The sequence below is a fragment of the Ciconia boyciana genome, chromosome 10 (assembly GCF_034638445.1).
Source record: "Ciconia boyciana chromosome 10, ASM3463844v1, whole genome shotgun sequence".
NCBI classification, from domain to species: domain Eukaryota; kingdom Metazoa; phylum Chordata; class Aves; order Ciconiiformes; family Ciconiidae; genus Ciconia; species Ciconia boyciana.
The window spans coordinates 35,990,859-36,013,065 of NC_132943.1; the positions used below are offsets into that span (position 1 = coordinate 35,990,859).

At 39.9% G+C, this 22,207-nt stretch overlaps 1 protein-coding gene across 1 annotated transcript; it reads left to right on the forward strand.

Moving 5' to 3' along the window:
• Positions 1-666: 666 nt before the first annotated feature.
• SLC40A1 (solute carrier family 40 member 1) lies at positions 667-17,887 on the forward strand. The gene is made up of 8 exons (XM_072874336.1): positions 667-947; positions 1,237-1,304; positions 5,790-5,949; positions 6,828-6,943; positions 7,273-7,399; positions 10,635-10,877; positions 12,763-13,428; positions 14,576-17,887. Exons 1-8 carry the CDS (start codon positions 905-907, stop codon positions 14,893-14,895), a joined length of 1,743 nt encoding a protein of 580 aa, XP_072730437.1. The 5' UTR covers positions 667-904; the 3' UTR covers positions 14,896-17,887.
• The last annotated feature ends 4,320 nt before the right edge of the window (positions 17,888-22,207 follow it).

Below are 22,207 nucleotides of genomic sequence, written 5' to 3' on the forward strand. Positions count from 1 at the left end.
TCGATACCAAAAATAGGTCACACAGGGTGCAAAAAAAAGTATTTATGGTAGGAACTGGGATACTTGATCTGAAGCAGCCAGCCTCAGCCAGCATTGAAGGAGTGAATTCTGCCCCACCTTCATTAGAACAGAAGGTTATTTCAGTTCGATAGCTTAAATTCTGGTACCTTGTTTTGTTTTTTTGAAAGCTATGAATTGGGAGCACTGCCATTTGCAGGTATTTCAGCCACAGTCTTGTGGTATTTGGTGCTTATCATACAACCGCAGCTTCTTGATGGATTTGAATATCCACGAATTCCACACTTTTCAAAGGTCAGAAAATAAAAAGGCAACAAAAAAGAGCCCAACCAAAGGAAGAGCGCTGACGGCCCACGCTCCAGCAGGCACGCTGTGACGCTTTTTAAGCGGGTCTCGGGGTGGCTGGGGGTCCAGTACAGGATTGCAGGGAGCCGAGGGAGCCGCCGGGCGGCCCAGCCCGGCCCGTCGCGCCCCTTCCCCTCCCCTGCCCTCCCCGCGGCCCCGGGGACTGCGCGGCCGGTGTGCCCCTCGGGGCGCTGCTCCCGGCTGTCCCGGGCGCGGGCGCTGCCGGGCCGGGGGCCGCCCCCGGGGTGGGCCGGGCGGGGGCGGTGCCCGCAGCCGCATACAAAGGGCGGTGCGCGGCGCAGCGCCCAGCCCGAAGCCTCCGCGCTTACGGCTGCTGCGGCCCCGCAGACCGAGCCGGGCGTCGCACGGCGCTCGGCCCCTCGGCGGCGGAGTGTCCCCGCCAGCCCGCGGCGCATAAGGCTAAGGCTTTCCGACTTCAGCTACAGTGCTAGCTAAGTCGGGGAAGGCAACACGGAGCGAAGCCGCGCGTCCCCCCGCCTTCTCTCGGCATCGGGCTCTGGCAGCGGCTGAGCGGGCCGGCATGGCGCGGGGAGCGGAGTCGGCGGGCGAGCGGCGGTGCTGCGGTCAGTGCGCGGCGGCGGGGGCGGCCGGGCCGCCTCTCGCTCGGTGGCCGGGCGCGGGCGAGCGGGGCGGGGGGCGAGGGGCCCCGCCGAGGCCGCTGCGCGGCGCTGCCCGCGGGTGTTGGGCTCGGCGCGGTAGCCGCCGCCCCGGAGCGCGGCGTGTCCCGGTGGCGGCTGCGCTTTGAAAGCGGTGGTGGGCTCCTCCACGGCAGCCAGCAGTAGCCGGTGTGTACCGAAATGCGGTGGATGTGCCCGAAGCTCCTTTAGCGTTTGTTTCTCGTTTCTCATTTAGGATCTGTGGTTGCCTATTTCACCTCTGCAAAGTTTCTTCTTTATCTTGGACACGCGCTGTCCACTTGGGTAAGTAACGTACTGGCCTGGTAGGATTTTATTAATCTAGCAATGACTTACGTGAACATTATTGGTACTCTCCAAAAAACCTTCATGAAATAGCACACCACCGCAAAGACTGCGGTCTTGTTACAGCACCTTGCCGTTAAAAGTCTTCACAGTCTTGACGTGATATGTTGCAGTAGATTCAGTTTTCAGTAGCACAGAGTAGTGCAGTACTCAATTTCCTGAGGGCCTGGTTCTGTACCTCTTTATGCTTTTAAGTAACTGCAGAACCAGTGAGACTCCTCATAGAGTGAGTTCTGAGTGAAAGAAATGAAGCATAGTCCATGGCAGAATGAAAGGCAGTCCATTGCAACATGTATTTGAAGGGCTTGTATACTTACTACACTTACTAATAGGAAATACTCAATGTTCACGATGGACCCATTACTGCCACTCATTAGCAAACCTGTTGAGAGTGTCAGGAGATGTCTCTTTTTTTGTCAAGATGTTTGCCTTCTGAAATGCTTTCCTTCTGTACTAAAGTAACTTCCTACACCAGTTTTTAATCACTTGAAAGATACTAAAAAAATCTTAAAATATGCACTAAAAATAGACAATCTGGTTCTATCACATACAATAAAATTAAGAATATATATATCTTATAATACAATCTTAAGTCTCTGTTCAATGGCTTGATTCAAAAAGAAGTGGAAAGTTTCCTCCCTACTATTCCCTGTTTTGTCTTTAGTTCTGGATGTGGACTGGTTTAATGTGTGCTTTGTACAGCATTGAACAAATGGCTGATATACAGTTACAACATTGCATGCGTTACTCTGGCAGCTCCTTGCTTTCACTAACCTGAAAGGTCATATTGATGTCTGTTAATGGAAGAAGGCTTGGTGTGGTATCAAATGCTTGTTTAAACAAGTGCAATATTTTAGCAATTATTAATATTATTGAAGGAGCTGGGTGGTGATGTTTGTTTGGCTCACTGCTTTTCAGACATCAGGGTTGTTACCTGCAACAGTTCTTGGCAGTAACGCCCACAAAGTCCCGACCTGGCAATTTGGCCAGCCCTGCTTACTCTTCCTGACGAGTGCTTCCAGGCTTGGCAGTGGGACTGCTCTCGGAATACATGAGTAAAGGTGACAAAGCAGAGTTTGAAAACAATTTTGCACACCATAACAAACATTAGACTGCAAGATGTCTATTCAGGTGTTTCTCAATATTAAGAGTTTACTCCTTGTTCCAGTGTGTTTTCTTTTGTGCTGGAAATCTTGACTCAAAAAAAGGCAACCAAACTTGCTGAAACAACAGAAATACAGCTTATTTTGACAGAACTGGGTGCAGGACTGCACCTGTTGTACCTCCTAAGCTTTAGTGTTCCTCTAGTCTGAATGTTTTTGCTAACAGGAACAATAAACAAGCACTTTAGTCTTCAGAACTCAAAGTAATATATCATCTTTGTTCTAAAATGGCTATGTCCACAATACAAAACCTGATAGAAATGTGGTTTTGCTGTAACTGAGAGAGCTAGTTTGGTTTCTGTGTTACTAAGCATTCCCAAATACAGAGAGAAGCTGTAAATGATTAAACGTGTCAAATCTCCACAAATGTTCAGATTTGAACAAAGTCTAGACTATGTCTTAGGCTCTTGTTCAGTAAAGCATTTCAATGTGTGCTTGGCCTCAGTGATCTTAACAGGCTGGACTGCTGAACTGGAGTCTCAGACCTTATGCTGTTGCCTTTATGTTTTTGATTCATTACTGTCTGTCACTTGGCAGTAAAGAAAGAACAGAATGAACTGGGTTCACCTTGTTGGTGCAAGGCCTAATGCTTGCCAGGAGGTCAGTTGCAACTTCCCAGCCTTATCTGTGCCCCTCAGACCTCAGGAGTCCTGTCAGTAGGTAGTAGCCTGGCTACTGCTTAACTTGTGGGCTTCAGTTCTGAGATGGGATTGTATGCATTCAGGCTGAGATGATTATAAGGATAATTACACTGACAGAGCAAGAACCATCTTTAAAGGATGGTGAGGCTAAACAGCTGTAGTTATTTATTTAAGAGTTGAAATACACGCAGTTTGAGACATTTTAAAGTGAGATTAAGTATATATGATCAAGGATTTTCCCATTTCTGAAGGCAGTATTTACTGTTCAAATTTCAGTACATCTTAGCTTGAAATTACGTACCTGCTTCAAACCTCTGTAATTTGCTAATATTGTTGTTCTGTGATGCTAATTTATCTTTACTTGCTCTTTATGGTTTTTAATTCTTGAAAGAAACTCATGCTTCCAGGTTGGAACAGCTTTAGTTACCACAAAAATTACCTGCGTGGATTGGCCTGATCAGACTACTCTGGATAAGGTTGAACAGAGTTCACAGGCTCCTTAGATGAATTGTATAGCAAAGTCATGATCTCACTGGAGTCAAAGGAATCTTCCTGTGAGTTTCAAGTGAGATCAGGTTTTTCACTCTGACTGTAGTGGCTGCCACTGACTTTCATGTACGTACATTTTAAAAAAAAAAATTCCCTTTTCATCTTGTCAGAATTCAGTTACTGAAACATCTCTGCATAAAGGAAAAAAACTCCAAACTTCTATTATGAAATTCTAATGTGAAAGTACTCTTCTGCCTTATTTTTCTAGCTTAATGAACAGTTACCCAGGCTAATCAAAACTTAGTTAATCCACCTGTATTTTAAGTGAAATTCAGTAAAGAGATTCCTCAAGTCCTATTAAGTTTAAGTGAATGCTAGACTTGGGAAATCATATCCCTGTGTTTTGATTGCTGGAATACTTTCTATATACTTCTACTAACTATGGAATAAAAGTGGAACATTTCACAGAAGACTTTAGGTATCTCTGGAGAGTGAAAATTGGTTTATTATGTACAAGAGGGCATGTCTAAGCTGATCATGCTTATATTTGCATTTTTTCATTGGTTTTAGTTCGAAAACATACCAAATACCCAGAGTTTTTCCTTGAACAGGTAAAACTTTGTTCCCACGTGATTGGTATGTAATTATTTTTCTGCCTATGGTTAGGGAAACAAATATGGATGTTTACACATTACAATGTTTGAAGAAACATCCTTCAGAGAACTTCAGTAACATTAAAAAGCAAATTCTTTTTGTGTGTCTATGCCATATTGAAGACTTTAATCAAACTGCAGTTATTTTGACCCTCCAAATAGCATGCTTTTTATGTATCTCTTGATTGCTGTGTTAAATGACATGCTAGATTTGGGAGACTATGCTTTTTAAAAGTGCTTTTATGTTACACCACCACCACCCCCCTCCCCACCCAGCCCTTTAGAATACTTGAGGTCCTTAGAAATTTGTACTATTTGCTGTATCACATAGCAATTGCTTATTTAAGATAAGGCAGCAGAATAAAACAGTTTCCTGTTTGGTTTATAAAAGACTGGCGTTAGGGAACCTTACTGAACAAACTGTATGCTGTAGTATGAATTATTTCTGTTCATCGGCTTTGTTATTGATTACGTAAAGCATTTTCTGTAGTGCCCTTCTTGCAATATGTTTAAAAATAAAGTGAGATATGACTCCTATGATGTGACAACATAAAAACCTCCATGTATTCGTTAGCAAGCCACAGGTCTGTTTGGTAGCAAACCTAAAAATGTTTTGAATAGTATGAAAATTACTTCACTTGGACATGTTTAACATTTTGGGCTTTTTTTTTTAACCTGTAGTAAGTGGTATGAGAATGTGAAAGTTTTGTATTCTAAGTGCTAGGTTAAACTAGCAATAGGTTAAATAGGTTGAACTAGCAATGTGTTTACAATAGATTAAACTAGCTATGATATTCTACCTCTTAGTAATATGCTAATGCTTAACATTTTTAAAAAGAGCTTAAGCCCGTTGACTTCAGAAACTTCAGTTAACATTTAAGACAACGCTTTGGTGATTTACCCATGTCTATCCCAAATTGTATTATGACTTGCTTTGACTTGACTGCCTCTTGTGTTTTACAGCAGCATTTAAGCTTTGATCATCTAAGAGCGAACTGCTGTCTTAAAGTTATTTAAATAGTATCGGTAATCAATAAATCTGTTGCTAGTATTTGATCTGTGCTGGAGAATCTTTTGCAAGCTTTCTGAGGCTTGTTGAATGTGGCTGGTGACAGACTTTGTCCTGTAATATTATAATAGAAAATATCTGGGACTTTTGATGTGGTATTACAAGCTGTAATGTTGCACTTGATTAGGACAGATGATCTTGGTGATACTGGGATAAAATCAATGGTGACAGGATGTAGTCATCAAAACCAACGCCTCAAAAAAACCAACCAACCAAAAAAAACAACAACAAAACACCAAAAAACCAAACAACCCACACACACACCCCCCACGCCCTTTCATGTGTAACAGACCTTTATTTTAATACAGACTTTTGTCAGGGCATTAGTAAAATAGTCAACCTGTATGCTTGCGAAGTGCAAATAGTAATAACAGTAATGTTGTGTATGTACTCTCTTGTTACTCCTAAAGGGGGATCGTATGTGGCATTTTGCTGTGTCTGTATTCCTGGTTGAACTGTATGGAAACAGCTTACTCCTGACTGCAGTCTATGGACTGGTTGTGGCGGGATCAGTTCTTCTCCTGGGAGCCATTATTGGAGACTGGGTGGACAAGAACTCCAGGCTCAAAGGTTAGATGCCTAGAGCAGGTTATTTACTTAAGGATGGATCAAATTAATGTAAAAAGATAAAGCTGTTAGAGTTAACTCCTCAAGTCAAATATGAGAACAGGGCTTGCTCAGATTTTTTTAAGAAGGATAGTGTTTCAGAGTGGTAATGATTATACAAAGATAGTGTCCAAGACAGGAGGAAAACAGTTTTATGTCACGATATGGCCAACACTCAGGCTAAACCTGTACGATATGTAGAGATGTGCAGAAATGCAAAAGGTAAAAAGCACGTAATTTTAAGGACTACAGACCAAGTTCCTTACAGTCTAATACTAACATACACTTGCATTATTTGTGGTCTTCTGTCTGGATACAAACATCTTCCACTTAAGTGTAAACACACACTGCATTTGCATTATACATATTTTAAATATTTATGCTTTAGACTGTTTTATAAATAACATGGTGTCAAGTTCTTCATACACATTTTTACTTTCCAAGAGTTTACAAAATAGCATCTGTTCCATGGTATGCTGAAGATGAATTTTAGAGATGCAAGCTAAGTCTTGTTTTTACCCCTTTAAAAATAGTACCTGTTTAAATGCTGACACAGTTTGGTTTTTGATTGAGAAAATACCTACTTGGGCTGTAAATTGTTAAGAGCTATGAATTGTTAAGAGCTACGAAGTTACATCAGATGTTAATTTGTTTTTCTAAGACACTGGAAGATTCACAATCTAATATGAAGTATAGTTTTACCACTTATATTTTAGGGGGAGAATAGTAAAATAAAAATATTTAAAGAATCTGTGCATGTTCCTTAATTATAACTTCCTTAAGCTTATAGTTAGCTCATTCTTATGTTCGTAACTGTTGCTCTCTGTTTTGATTTAAAACAGTGGCCCAGACATCCTTGGTTGTACAGAATGCATCTGTCATCCTGTGTGGTATTATCCTGATGATTGTCTTCTTGTTTAAGACACAGCTTTTGACCTTATACCATGGATGGCTTCTTGTGAGTGCTTGAACTTGTTAATAAGGAAATAACTTACAAAGAAACTTTGGGGAGCATGGGAGACAGATGAATTTTTATTTTTCTCTCTAGTCTGCGACATTCCTGTGAGCTAAAACTGGCAAATGAAACTTTGAGCTAGTTGGGTAAACAGAGGTGATTGTTTTCTGTCAGGAATTGTAAAGTAGACTTGGTCTTGTTTTGTCTGAAGAATAACATTAAAAATGTATGGATTCAAATGTCAAAGTGTCTTTCCTGGTTGTACAGGGTAGGAGTGGAGATCTCCCTTCATCAATTTTCTCACCTTGTAACTTTTCCCCCCATTTCTCTAGACGATGTGCTATATCCTGGTTATCACAATAGCAAATATTGCCAATTTGGCCAGCACTGCCACAGCGATCACAATTCAGAGGGACTGGATTGTTGTGGTTGCAGGGGAAGACAGAAGCAAACTGGCAGGTGAAATATGTTGCCTTTTTTAATACCTTAAATGTCTTACTTTCCAAGCTTGACTAGAGTTTTACAGAGGTCAGCGCATCTTTGAGTTCAGATACTATGAGAAAACAGTGGGTAAAAAGGGCAGCCTTTATTTTCCTCTTCCCTGCTCTGGACTACACTTACTGAGATTGGAAATTACTGTTGTGATTACAGTTCAGTTAGGCATCCCTAAATTTGTTTTGTCCTCCTTTTAATCCTATTGCAGCTTTGTCAGGAAAACTTTATTCTTGCTGAACAAATAAACATACACCACAGTCTTAAATAACCAGTGTTTAATAGAAAAGCTATTTAACTTCCAGCCAAGTGTTGCAATCCTTTATTTTTAGGTCCCTGGAATGAAACAGAAAACTGTTGCGTAACTGGGCTCCTCACATAGGGATCAAAGAAAGAGGTACATGAGAATGAAGTCCAGAACAGTAAAGTAGGTGGATCAGGAAATGCTGTGCATGCAGATACATTTGAAATCTTGCACTTCTCTAGCATTACGTGTCTAACTCAGAGCTGTGAACACTTTTCTTCAGTTGGAACTGAAAGCTCTGTATTTCTTTATCTGATACCTTTGGTATTGGACTACAGACTTAACCTTCTTTTTTGCCTAGTAAATATTTTTCCGTCTTTTTTTTCCCCTTTCTTGCACAGTGGCATGGCGTTATTAGGAGAGAGAATGAGTTCCCACTCAAATTCTGCTGCAGCTTGGTGGTCATGACACTACTTGGATGTGAGAGATTGTTTGGGATCCTCCCCAAGGATGCATTGAATCTGACTCTCCTTTGCTGGGGGGTACTCCTAGCCGCAAGGCTGTTCACACCAAGGGATGTATGATTGATCTTTGGCTATGCTGCTGCTCTGATTGTAACAGACAGCATGGGAAGCAGCATTTTTTGCAATGAACTTGGGCTGGCCATGTGGGCTCTGAATCAACCCTATAAGGGGACTTAAGCCTTCCCAGATAGAGGAACTGATACTGAAGTACAAATAAGGCACAGAGCAGCTTAACATTGCCAAGACATTTATAGCTCACTAAAGTGACTCTGGGACTAAAGTTTTAAGTCTGGCACTTGGGGAGTTTAGATACCTCCAGGCCTAGACACCGTTTCAGCATCTGGACTCTAATTTTGTATGAAGCTGCCGAAATTGCCCGTAAGGTTCAGTTTACATGCCAGAGTCCTTTTAGGGATGTGAATCCTATGTTGCAGATGTATTCTTGATGTTTATCTCCAATGAAGGACTCTTATTTCTCAGTCTCATCCAGAAGAGGCTATGTCTTAATTAGATGCATTCGAAGTGTCTTGCTTTTATTTCCCAGTGTACAAATTTTCTACCATAGTCTTTTATTTTGACCTTGCAGTGCCTTTCTAGGCCATGCCTTTTGTGAAGCAGCAGTACAGGTTATGTACTTTCTTTATGTGTGTGAATCACAAGTAGAAAAATATCATCTATCTGTACAAACCTTAAAGTTCTAATGGGTCTCATTAACCTCTCGTCTTGTGTCAGATCTTGTTCAGCAAGTCATCTCCCCAATTCCTGTACTGCTTACTACACATGAGATAAGGTACAGACCACGCCTGCAGAGAACTGCTGCGTGGGAGGCAGTCCTGCCTCTGTGCTTCTTCATGATCTCGGACAGAATTATATGACCACTTATATTTGGTACTGAAAAATCAGGCAAGAGTTTACTCTCAATTCTCATGCAACTTAATTTAAAAAGAAAATAACCCACTGAACTAAGCACCTTAGTTCAACAGATCTACCTAAAGGATTTCTTCCAGGCTTAACAGGGTTGTTACGTGTTTAATCATAATGTAATTTGGAGACTGTTGAAATTTCTTAACTTAAAAAATTAAATGTCAGCATTGACTTTGCAGCAAATACTGTTGTCCATCTCTGCACTGTTACCTTTCCTTAAAGAGGAGCCTTAGTTAAGTAAGTTAGTGGAACAGGGAAATAAAAAATTGCCTTGGCTTCCCCTTCTTCATTGTCCTTGATTAATTTTTCCATTCACTCTTACTTTGTACCTTTCCTGAGTGGAAATATTAGCCTTCCTCAAATAACTTAAAAAACAAAGCTTAGTTCTTAGAATTTTTAAAGCCAAATATCATGCAAGTATCTAACTTGCTCATCTTAGTTAACCCATCAGTCAAACAGTTAGAATTCAAAGTCAATATTAAGTGGAATAATGTAAACATTTCTTTGAAGGGCAAGGCGTAATGCTCTACAGATTCAGAAAAGCAGCTTCATACTGCATACAGTTTCACTTGCCCTTCAAAAGCTCTAATTTCATAATAGGACTCTAAAATGGGTTTGAGAAGTACTTCTAAGCAGCCTGAAGCCCTGATGTGCAAAACCATTGAGTGTCTAGCAACTTTTAGGGGTGGAACAGGCACCATTAATTGGAAACTTACAGGAGCTCAGAGGGTGCAATGATGCTAAAGCTGGTAAGATGGAGGAGGGTGAGACATCCCCTACCAGCAAATGGAAGATGCAGTCATGCTAAGAGTGGGCTGCTTGTTTCGACTATTAACATCAACGTGTGGAACACAAAGGAGTGAGGACTTTGCTCATTAAGTTCTGAGAGTACCTACAACTGCCGTCAACCAGTGTGACTCAATAAGGAAATTTAAAGCTGTTTCAAAGGTCTGCTGCTATCATGGTGGGTACTGTGGTCACCAGTTATTAGAAGTAAATGGAGGAGATTAAGAAATACAGGGTCCAGTATTGGGAGATAGTAGTTGCTAAAATTACCTTTACAGGAAAGAATTCCACCATATGAGATTCCTCTTAATGTCTGGAGTTGTGCATGCTGGGTTTGAATGTTACAGAGATAGGCTTAGGAGTCCATAATGTCACTAGGATGTAAGGGTAATCTGATGTCATGACTAACAGTTCTACCTGCAGGAGTACACTTCCACTGTAAACCCGGCATGCAAAACCTGAAAGACCTCATGCAGGCACAGCTGGCAGGAGTAGGGATTTGGCTTACAAACACCTTGGTTGATCCCAGTAAACTTAAACATGGGAACACTCTGAAGGTGCCTCTGGTTAGCAGTCTTAACTCGTGCTCCTGCTGGAACCACTTACAGTTGGAGCAAGACTTCTTAGCTGGATGTGTATACATGTCCAATCCCCAGTTATGGTAGTGAGTATTTCACTGTAAGTGTTCAGCAATTACTTCATATCATCAAATCATTTCTGACAGATATGAATGCCACAATAAGAAGAATTGATCAGTTGACCAATATCTTGGCCCCAATGGCAGTTGGTCAGATAATGACATTTGGCTCCCCGATGATTGGCTGTGGATTCATTTCTGGCTGGAACCTGATGTCCATGTGTGTGGAATATCTGCTGCTCTGGAAGGTTTATCAGAAAACCCCTACTCTGGCTCTCAAGTCTGCAAAAGTTGAAGAATCGGAACTGAAACAGCTGAATGTAAAGAAAGGTACTGAAAACACAAAATAACTGTTCAAATCCACAGTATATTCATTGTATCAGTCAAACTGAAGGGTTGGCTTTTGTCTTCCACAGACACTGCTTTTAGGCTATATAGCTTTCCACTCGTAGCTTGAAGGTTTCAGGTTTTGGGTCTAGATACCAGAGACTCTAAGTAACAATACTTTGTGCAGCTATTTGAGGAATCCCCTAAAATGCAGCCAAAGAATGAATTCTCTCCTCTTAATGAATCCTTTAGAGTAAGTCTGTCCTGTTATTTAGGGCTTATTGCGAGGAATGCTCCTATCCATCTATGCCATAGCTAATAAGCTGACAAAGCCCTTCGCTCTGTACTGTCTACAAGCAAAACAGCCTGTGTAGGACTCTTTCTTGCTAACTCATGTCTACTTACACATAGTACTAACAGGCTTTCAGGAGGTTGTAGAATAGGTGGTAATATTTCTAGTCTGGCATGAGTTCCGCATGCTGCAGGAAATGGTAGAGGAAAAAAAAAAATCTACTTTGACCTTCTACTCTGCTTCCTTGGCCAAGCTGAACAACTGGGATTTGCAGTGTAGATGGCTATGACTGCAAGCAACCTTAAAATTGATATTAACATTACTCTAGATTACATTATTTAGTCTTAATATCAGAAATTAAAATTATTTCAGAAGCAGACTCTTTGTTATGAAGTATTTGAAATGTCAGATGCTGGAATACGAAACATAAGCATTTTCCCATTTTTACGATAGCAGTATGTGAGTACTCCTGAAAGCTTAAGCTATGGGCTCCCAGCTACAACATATTGTAGGTTTTTTAAAGAAAGACTATGAAGAATTCCTGTCTTTTCTTTAAAAGCTAGCTAGCAATCTGTTCTTTGCTCACTATATAGTGAGATAGGAGGCTGCGGTTAAAAGTGCTGGAGAGACATAACTTCTTCCCAGCCAGCAGATCCGTTGTGGTAGTAACCGGCTCAGTCAACGGTTGGACTAGGCTGATGGCAGCCTAGGATAGGGGAGCATGATGAAGAGTGTAGAAGGCTTTTTAGCCTTGGAACTGGCTCTTGAATGCTCCTGAAGAATGAAGCATTTCGCAAATGTCAATATGTAGGAAGCATCTCTTAATCTTTGCTATTGCAGTATTCTGATTTCAGTAGAAGACTTGCATTTTTAAAAGCTGCAGAAATACTTTGTGTCTTACTTGCTGTATGTGGGGTTTGTTTCAAACTTGACAGTGTAAAAATACTGCTTAGGCATCCAAACATTTGTATAGTTTCTATCCATGTTACTAATCTAAATTAGCTGTGGGTTTTTGATTTTTTGTTTGTGACCAGTGGAAGTGCCTTTCTCCTATATTAGAGTGAAAACTGAATTGTAGAAAAGCATGGTCTAACATTTTAAGTCAAATTTTGAAAGCTTTTGGCTTTGGTGTAGCCTTCAGCAAGCATCTCTGCCTTGGTTCTCCTACCATGACGTGAGATATTGACAGATGTTTAAGTATTCCCTACTTTCTGTGGTTAGTGCATTTAAACATACAAAGCTATGGTTAAAATGCCAACTAACATTGGTGTTCATTAAGCAGATAATTTCTTTATGGAAATGGAGCATTCAGTCACAAGTCTACTGAAAATAAGCAGGATATCCTTTCTCCTACCACAGTATAGCTAAATAAGCAGGAGTTTAAATTGATAGGGATAAACTTTACTTGATCTTACTACACAGGTGGGATTTAAGGACACTTTACAACATTTAAGTAATCATAGGAAGGTTGATTACAGAATTTAACTGATGCACTTCTGCAGCAGTGAACTTACTAACTGCAAGCAGTTGTCTTGCAGTTTACACTCTGCGCTTTCCAGGCAGGAGTGTATCTAACAGTTACATTTCTGTTTACAGAGAGTGACATGAAACCTGCTGAAGGACTGCAGTTAATTGTTGAGAAGGATGAAACTGGCTTTGAGCCCCAACAGGAGAAGGAAGTCGGCTGCGCTGCCCGGATTGCTGAGCCTTTCATCACATTTCGTGATGGATGGGTTGCATACTACAACCAGCCAGTGTTTCTTGCAGGCATGGGTCTTGCATTTCTGTATATGACTGTTCTGGGCTTTGATTGTATTACTACAGGCTATGCATACACTCAGGGTTTGAGTGGCTCTGTGCTAAGCCTCCTGATGGGTGCCTCGGCAGTCACTGGAATCATGGGAACAGTAGCTTTCACTTGGCTTCGTCGCAAATGTGGCCTGGTTCGCACAGGCCTTATTTCTGGAGTTGCTCAATTTGCTTGTCTGGTCTTATGTGCCATCTCTGTGTTCATGCCTGGAAGTCCTCTGGATTTGACTGTTTCCCCATTTGCTGACATCAGTGCCAGGCTGTTTGAAAGTGAACCATTACCTACTATAGCATCTCCAGAAGATAAGCCTGAAATGGTTTTTGCAACTGGAATGCCCAACTTGTTAAACGGGTCTACTACTCCTGCTAACAGCGACCCAGAGATGAGTCCTGAGCCTGTGCCTTTAATCTCTGTTAGTCTCCTGTTTGCAGGAGTCATTGCTGCTAGAGTTGGTAAGTATTATGTCTCTATTAAAATCTGATCTATTGACTGCTTTTAACTCTAGAAATTACAGTGCCTGTCAACTAAATACAAATTTGAGTTTAGAATTGTAGGCTACAGTTGAAGTGTTATATCACATTTCTAAGGCTAATTCATTACACTTCACATAAAAATGAAATGATCTTGCAATAGTATTGCCAGTGCAGAGACCACAGTGCTAGTTTCTTGCATATCATATATCACTAATAAGAGAAAAGTTACCACATTTGGAGATGAATGCAACTTGTTTTTTGGAATGCTCATCTCTAATCTTCCTTCACAACCAAATAAAACCATTTGTCAATAGGAAACAGAACTAAACACATCTGCTATGAAAACCTTCAAACTTGGCAGTTTACTAAATTAATCAATTCATTAAATAAATTGTCTAACCTTTAAACCTGTGACCAGCAAAGGAGTTTTGAACAGAAACTTTGATTTGGATGACAGCTTAATTTTTTGAGGAATTGCTGGTTAGTGTAGTATTAGTATCTGTCAACAGAAGAGGCAGTTAAATACATAAATGTCATGAACAGTAATTCTCATCTGTAGAATTTTTGTACTCTTAATTTCTGCAGCTTTTGCTGAATTTCGGAGGAAGAAAACACTTGATTCACATGTATTAAGTTTGTTTGCAAATAAACTTTTAAAACTGAATCATTAATGGACTAAACCAGTATAGAAGCAAGTGTCAACTGAGACGGTTGTAAATTATTGCGTGTTCTGCAGAGTTTAAAACATGTTTGGTTTTTTTGCAAACCTCTTACGCAAAACTTGGCAATTGTCGCTAGCATGAATACACTGTAAATACTTGCAAACCAGCTATTTAAGTAAGGAACAGATGAGCAAAACATTAACTCCATAGACATGTTGAAGCAAGATGTGACAGGCAAGTTAATGTGTCAAGCTATATATATTGTTTTAGGAAATATTAGTAAAGGGAAAGTAAATTGCTCGTGACTGTCAGTGTGAAATCCATTCTAGTCTCACAAGAGGCTAGCTTGTCCTGCGCATTTTTGGTAGAAGTGAGTGTTCGCAAGCGTGAATTGAATTGTGCCAGTAATGAAAGCTTACCATGAGAAGCCCAGTTGTATGGATAACTGTTCTTTCTCTCCATAGGCCTTTGGTCCTTTGATTTGACTGTCACACAGTTGCTCCAAGAAAACGTGGTAGAATCTGAAAGAGGCATCATAAATGGTGTCCAAAACTCCATGAATTATCTTCTTGATTTGCTGCACTTCATCATGGTCATCTTGGCCCCAAACCCTGAAGCTTTTGGCTTATTGGTGCTTATTTCTGTGTCTTTTGTTGCAATGGGCCACATAATGTACTTCAGATTTGCCCAAAAAAGCTTGGGAAAACAACTTTTTGTTTGTTGCACTCCTGATCCCAAAGCAGTCTCTGACAGTTCACCACCTGGTAATACATCTACTGTCTGAAAGGATCCACGTCTCTTACTAACTTGCTACACAAATACCATGGTTAAACACATATATACTGCCTTTTGTGACCCTGTCTAAGGTGTTTCTCTAGAGTTGAAAGCATAACTTAGCTGGGACAGCTGTTTGAGGAAGCTGTCCCTAGAGAGCTAAAATTCATCTTACAGTGATCCTGTAAAAATGTTTCATGTTTGGCAGAGGACAACCTAGTTGGATCTTGACAGCTGGTGTTTCAAAGGATCCCCATAAGTCATACATCTAGTATTTGATCACAAAAATAATGCTGGATTTCTGTCGCTGACCCCCACCGTGATACTGTTTATCAGTTCAGTGGTTATACATACTCAATTTGTTCATGAATTCTGAACAATTCTTGTGCTCATTGAGCAAAGCGAGGGGTTTTTTTAGTTCCTTCAGGATAACTTGATGTGCAGTATTTGGTTTTGTGGGGTTTTTCTCTGTTTTTCCCTTACCATGAACAGTTCTGCTCCCCTATCTTCTGAAATTGATATAAACAGTCCTTCTTGGATTCCTGAAGTGGACTCCCAAGTTCCAATGTTTTCCCAAAATACCTTTTTAGTATTTATCTCTTTTGGTTTAACTTTACAGAAACACCTTTAGTTTTTTTGCATGTTTCCTTACAAATTAGAGGAGTGCTAGGTACAAGATATTGTATTACACTTTTATTGCACTTCATAAAGTAAAACATAGTCTCATTTTAGCAGAAGCTATTAATGTAACATTATAAAGCATGGCTTTTTAATTGCAAATGACAGGTCTGCTCAGGTTTGATGTAGCAGAAAGTGCTAAGGTCAGGAGTACTGGTACAGGAAGATAAGGTCTAGGGCTAACTTAGTTTTTGCCTCAGAGTGCAAGCAGCTTTAGTTTATTTTCAAATGCTATTGTTTTCAGAAACCCTATTAAAACCTGATGTATTGGAAAATTATTAGTATTCCAGGCCAAAGAAGTCAAAAAGTGGATTATTTTTGTTAATCTGTTTCACATGTATGTGAATTTTGACTTAGTTTGTTCTAAAATACCGCTAAAACAATGAGACGTTGGACTGTGTGGCCCTCTAAAGCAACTTCAGAGCAATGAAGAACAAGATATCCCTCTGATTTTTCCAGAAGTTCTTGCGTGGTTTTTTTTTTTTACCCTGCATGTGTACTAACACATTACTTCCATAGTCATTAACCATATGTGCACTTTTGTGGAAACTACTCTATGCACTTTGCTTTCTCAGTAGAGTTGAACCCGGTAGTGTTCTGAGTTTTCCGGTGGCATGACAGTGTGACTTACAAACGTAAATCTTTGTAAAATGTTTGTTTGCAAAATAAGTAGTATGCAAAAACATATGTCAGCAACTTGTGAAAAGTATCCTCTATAACTTTTAAGGTGTTTTTATTTTAGGTACTGTCCTTCACACAGTCATCTATGTTGCCAGACTTCAACCCTGGAATGTAAGTGTGTGAACTCCATTGACATTACAGGCGTTACACCAGGGCTGAATCTAGGCCATTCATCTTAAAATTTGTAACAATTATATTGTATATCAAACTAAATAGAACGTAAAAAACCTTTAGTGGCTTTTGTCTCAGATACAGTATTTTGTAAGAGGAGTGAAAGTGAATGAATGGGAATCCAATGTACAACCAATGTACTTGTGGCCGTCAGTATTCAATAACTGGATCTAACAATTTTTCTCCTCTAATGGACCAAAACTAATCATTACTGCTATGTTATTGAAAGTTTCTCAGGGATGTTTTCACTAGGTTTATAAGTGTTTATACTTTGACCAAGCTTTTGGGTTTTGTTTTGATATAATAAAGTACAATATGTAAATTACAGTAGTTTTAAAATTTGTGACTCAATCCTGAGTTATGCTTAAGGAAAAGGGAATTTTGCCATCAGCAGAATTTAAAAGTCAGAAGACAATAAAACAAGCTTATCTAGATTTGTAGAATAAATATGCCCAAAGGATAGCCTATACAGTATGTGATAAGTACACTAGTAAATAAAATACCTCTGATTTGCCAAATATGTTTTCTCATGTGTATCTAATCTAAATTGGGACCAGATTTTAATATTGCTGAATATAAATAAAGGTAGCCCAAATGTTAGTGAATGCCTGTATACTGCACTTTGATGAACATCTGAATGCCACTGTATATATTGGACTCAGTGGCCATCAGGGAAACAAAGCTGAAAATGCAGCTTCTTGTGGGCTGTCTATAGCCTACAGAACCCAGTGTGCCTAAAGCTTAATGCTGTAGCGCTAAGCACCAGACATCCTGGAGAGGATGTACTCCTGAAGTCTAGAGCTCCAAAAATGTAACAAATGGAGCTGGGAGCATACCATGTTCCTAATGTCTTTTTTTTTTTTTCCCCCAGAGCAATGTAGTCTTATTTGAGTTGAGTAGCAATTTGTTTCATAAATAGTTCCACTAGATAGTGCAGTCTGGATCTCAAGCCAAAAAAAGTAGTATTGGGAGGGGGCTGGACCTTTGTATTTTGTACACATAATGTTGCTAGGATTCATATGTGCAGATACACAGCTGGAAGGCAAGAGAATCCTAAAAGAGAAAGAAGGAAGGTGGATGCTAGCTTTAAGAGGAATAAGGAGGTCTAAATTGGAAATCTAGTTATGTATTGGTCTGAGTCAGATGTCAAAAAATGTATGCTGCTTGAGCACAACCCATGCGTGTATAAGTCTAAGATGTACGCAGACACCTGTACTGATTAGTGCTTTGAAGCAATGTGGAGCCTGCAGTCTTACTTAGCAGGACTTTCATTAAGTAAGCATTTTTGGCCTTGTATTTATTTATTATTTTTAAATGTGTCCAATTTGGATGAAAACTGCCCTTAAAATGTACGCACTAGAAATCAATCTTACCAGAATAGCATATTTTATTATACAACCTTATGCTGGACATAGTATTGATTTATGTATTACTATTGTTAAAGCTAATGAATAAATTTGCATAAAAATTCATTTGTCCTGTATTATTCGGTTTGTGCGCATCTCGGTATGCTACATTTAACATGGCCTGTAGATGAAGGCTTTCCATAGTGATGGGGTGGAAACTGCCATGAAACACAAACAAATAGCATTGAGGAGGAAGCAAACAACAAGTGTAGTAAAAGCCTTTCAATGACCCTATAGCTCTGTCTTAAGTTACCACTGCGGATGGTAAATAAAAATCAGTTCACTAAAGACACAGTAGCTGAAGTTGTGGTCTTACAACCTCAGCCCAGGATCAGCACTGGTGATACAGCAGTTTTGCATATTGGCTTGCTGAGCCACAGAAAGCAAATGATTTTACTTTCCCAGTCATCTCTTTCCCATATTGAATTTGAGAGGATGGCCTTCTGTAGCAGCAATGTGTAGGTGAGAACACTAGGCACAAGTGGTCACAAATAAATGCAATACTGCTAATATTCTGGTCATAGTCCTGAAAAGTACTTCAACTGAGTATTTTATACAGGACTGCTTCTTGTTACATGTATTTAAGATACGCTGCTTGAATCGATCTTTGGAAGGATGCTGTGCTTATTCACTAGGATTTCCCTGAACTGATTCCTCTTTGAACTAGAGGTTTTCCTAGAGACATACCTTTATGGGTTGTCCCCAGTTATGTTATTACCAAGTTATTCCCCTATGGGAATTAGAGTTAGTAGTAGTAATAATTAGTTATTCCCATGTGGGAATTAGAATGTGGTGAGTTAAAACTACAGGCTTTGTTGCATGTATCAGAATTGGTAGCATTAGGGTAAGTGATGTGCCTCTTTAATAGGAGCTACCAAAATCTCAGTGTTAAATTCAGATTACCAATTTTCATTTTTAGGAATGTTTACCTCCTTCACTGCCACTTACAAACTTAGAAAAGCGTTAGAATACTGACTTGAGAATGTAGTTACAGTGATCCACCCCTGTAGGTACAAAGAAAAAGAATTGCAAATGGTATTGTGTAGTATACTTAATGGATAAAGAACATTTTTTTGACTGAAGAAGGCCCTTCACAATTTACCATTTATGGTTTCACTGTTTTCCTTTACTCAGGTGTTCACATTTTAGAAAGTTTTGAGTTTTCTAAGACCCTGTGGAATTCAGTGCTCAGCAACCAAAGGTAGAATGATTGAAGATGCCTACCACTCTTTACTTGCTTGTTGCACTACTTTGCTTACTAGGTAGTTGAGATACCAACCCTGCCTGTGGAAGGCAATGTATATTGCATATTACATATTTTATTATTTTTCTCTGGAATATTTAATTGCTTTTATTTTCAAAAGAGTTTTCTTAAACTGAGCACTGATGATAAGGGGATTGAAAATTGAATCTTGATAAAGGAAAAGATAGAGTGAGCTCAGTCCCTTCAATTTAAACTATTTTCTGTTTCTTTCATGAGAAAACTCTCTTAGAAATTCCAAGAGAGTAAGTAGGTGCATATCTAGTAGTTTTAAAATACTACAGTTACTGCTGTCTTTGCTTCTACAAAGTACATGGTGTATACCTCCCAGGTTAACATAGCTAGCTCGTTTCCTTCCTCAGTTGCCTGAGTGTTCCCTCAGTGATCACTGTCAAAGATCACATCTTTTCCATGTCATAGTGTTACACTCCTTTCCCACTGGACAGAGGCTTCTTTCAGAGCCTCCTACACAACTAGTTTTCAAAGCATATATGTAAACTCTTAATCTACAAAGTATCACAATTTGCAGGTAAAGCTTCATAAAGAAACCAGAAATTCTGTAATAGAAATGAACAGGCAATTCCAGACTAAAATAGTAAGTTCTACTGCTTTCTGGTATTAAAAACTAGCAGATATTACTGAGTCAATGCCAAGTCACAGGCTCTTCACAACTTTGAAACAATATGAGATTACAAGCAAACCTGAAATAATTTAAAGATTGTTTCTGCTAGAGAAGAGTGCAACTAATAGATCTAGCTTTTTGAAATTTAGCACTGTGGAGATGATAGTGCTTTTTTACCTGCCTCAAGATTGACCTGTTTTCAGGTCCTCCAGGAATATATTGTGCTGTACTCTGTGTTCATATCTTTCTCAAGTACTTAGTACTAGAGAAGCTAGTAAGTATTAGAGTAATAGTCTTTATTATCTTGCCCTCTGTATTCACACATTCTTTTTCCTGCTTGTGGGTGCTGTTAACTGCATGGTGTAATAGTCACTGTAGGATTAAAAATATTTTATTCCTGGAGTAAGATTATGCCTCTAGCTTCTGCTTTAAACAAGACAGACTATATTTTGCAACTCTGAAGAGCAGAAAAAACTCAACAAGGATGTTTGCTTAAAGGCTTGCAAAGTGCATGGACAAAGTGCATGCTGTTCAATAATGCTTTTTCAAATACTTCAGCTTGTCCTTGTGCAGGTCAATATTTCTTTCTAGTTAAACTTTATTGCATTTGGTCACAAGCATGCAACCATGTGCTTTCCACTCTTATTCTAGCTATGGAGTGATGAAGCAATCTGTTTTCACACATGCGGAGTTAAGAGTTCTTAATCCTTTGTAAATGCATGGGAAGTTACTTGACTTCATGTTTAGAAAATCTGACTCTCCTTTGGCAGATAAGGGAAAGAGAATGTACAGTAGATGCTGCTGTTAGAACTTCAATAGGTATCTAAGTGTAGCGGATTGATGCACGGACTCCGATTGAGGGGTAAACTGAAGACCCTTTATTGAACTATTACATGGCTTATATACTTTCTAATTGTTTGTACATGCCCTACTGAGATAACTCTTATTGGTTTATATGTCTTGTTCATGCGTCCTTCATGCATTCCTTCAGCTAATACAATTGGCTATCTTTTTGCAACTTTGCAGTTCCTTTCTTCACAACAAAAAATCATGCGCTCGCCTTATCTCTCTCCAATGCTATCCACTCCTACTCCTGACACACAGCCTTCTTCCCTCAGGCATAACCCAAACTCTCAGTACTTGAATCTTGTTAACCCTTTCACTCCTGCTATGCCTAATTCCTCCTCATCTAAGCATAACTCATTAAGACCAAACCCCCCCAAAAACAGCAAAACACTTGTTAAGGCTGTACAGATTGGCTCAGAAAACACACCCACTTTGTTCATGGTAGGCCATTGTCCACTTCAGTCAGGGGAAAGGCAATATACAGGACATCCGCATCCCAATGACACCATACCAGAGTCTGAAAATAACTTCTTCCTCGAGCAGCAGAACTAATGTGCCATGGTTTTCTCTATGTGTCCTCGGTCCCTACACACCCACAACTGCAATAGCGGTAGCTCCTACACCTGTCTTGTGTAATCCTGGCTCTTCCATGAGGTCTCCTCGCAGTGCTCCCCTCTTCCCTGTTTTATCAGCAGAGCAAAGAGGAGCACTTGCTCTGCCTGATCCTCCGGAGCGATGCATGTGCAACGGGCCCATGAGTGCTCAGGGACTGATTAGCCCGCTGACAGGACAGACAGCACACACAAGTCTTGCGCTCGTGCCAAAGGCTTTTCCCTCTGAGAAGGAAAACTGCTTCAAAGGCTTCTCCTCTACCCAGCTGCTGATTCTCACAAAACTGTTAAAGTCAATCTTTGAGACCTTTCTCTTTCATCATATTTAGATGGAATTAACCAAGTGGTTCGAAAGCTGTTTGCCAGGAGGGGATGGAGGTGACAGAGAACAGTGTGATTGTGTAAGTCCTGTGTCCTTAGAAAAAATGGGTAAAAAGATGTTATGCCTATAATGTGATGTGTGATATGGCTGTATGTCTATTGCCAACACCACATCTTAACAACCGATCAAGTGGTCCAGGAAAAAATAAGATTAAATCCAATGCAGACAAGTGCAAGGCACTACATTTAGGTAGGACCAAATGGCTGCTCACATACGGGATAGGGAACACCTATCTGTTTTTGTAGAAAAGAATTGTGAGGTTATAGCACAACAAAGGCCAAACATAAGTGACATAAAAAAATAAATGGAAACAGGTCTATAGCATGTATGATTCATGAATTGAGTCGTACAGGCTGCTGTTCTCTTTGGAATTGGGAAAAATGGAGTACTGCATCCCAGTTTTCCTTCATGTCTGTCTTGGACAGCAGTGCTAACTGGAGAGAAACCAGAAGAGTGCAACAGTTGTAATCAGAGCTCTAGGAAATGAGACAAGAGTGAAAGAATTAGGGTCATTTAGAGACTGAGGGGTGATGTGCTAACAATACCTGACTATGTAAAAGGGGATGGGAATAATGTGTAATCTTGCTTGAGAAGACAAGCATTAACAAAGTCAGATTACAGTATGCTTGAAACCCTGGAAGTTGTAGAGTTTCTAATCCCGAAT

Coding starts and splice junctions, on each gene's coding strand:
- SLC40A1 (XM_072874336.1), top strand. CDS start 905: ATGGCGCGGGGAGCGGAGTCGGCGGGCGAGCGGCGGTGCTGCG. Junction 6,944..7,272: donor TATACCATGGATGGCTTCTT/GTGAGTGCTTGA, acceptor CCATTTCTCTAG/ACGATGTGCTATATCCTGGT. Junction 13,429..14,575: donor AGTCATTGCTGCTAGAGTTG/GTAAGTATTATG, acceptor TTCTCTCCATAG/GCCTTTGGTCCTTTGATTTG.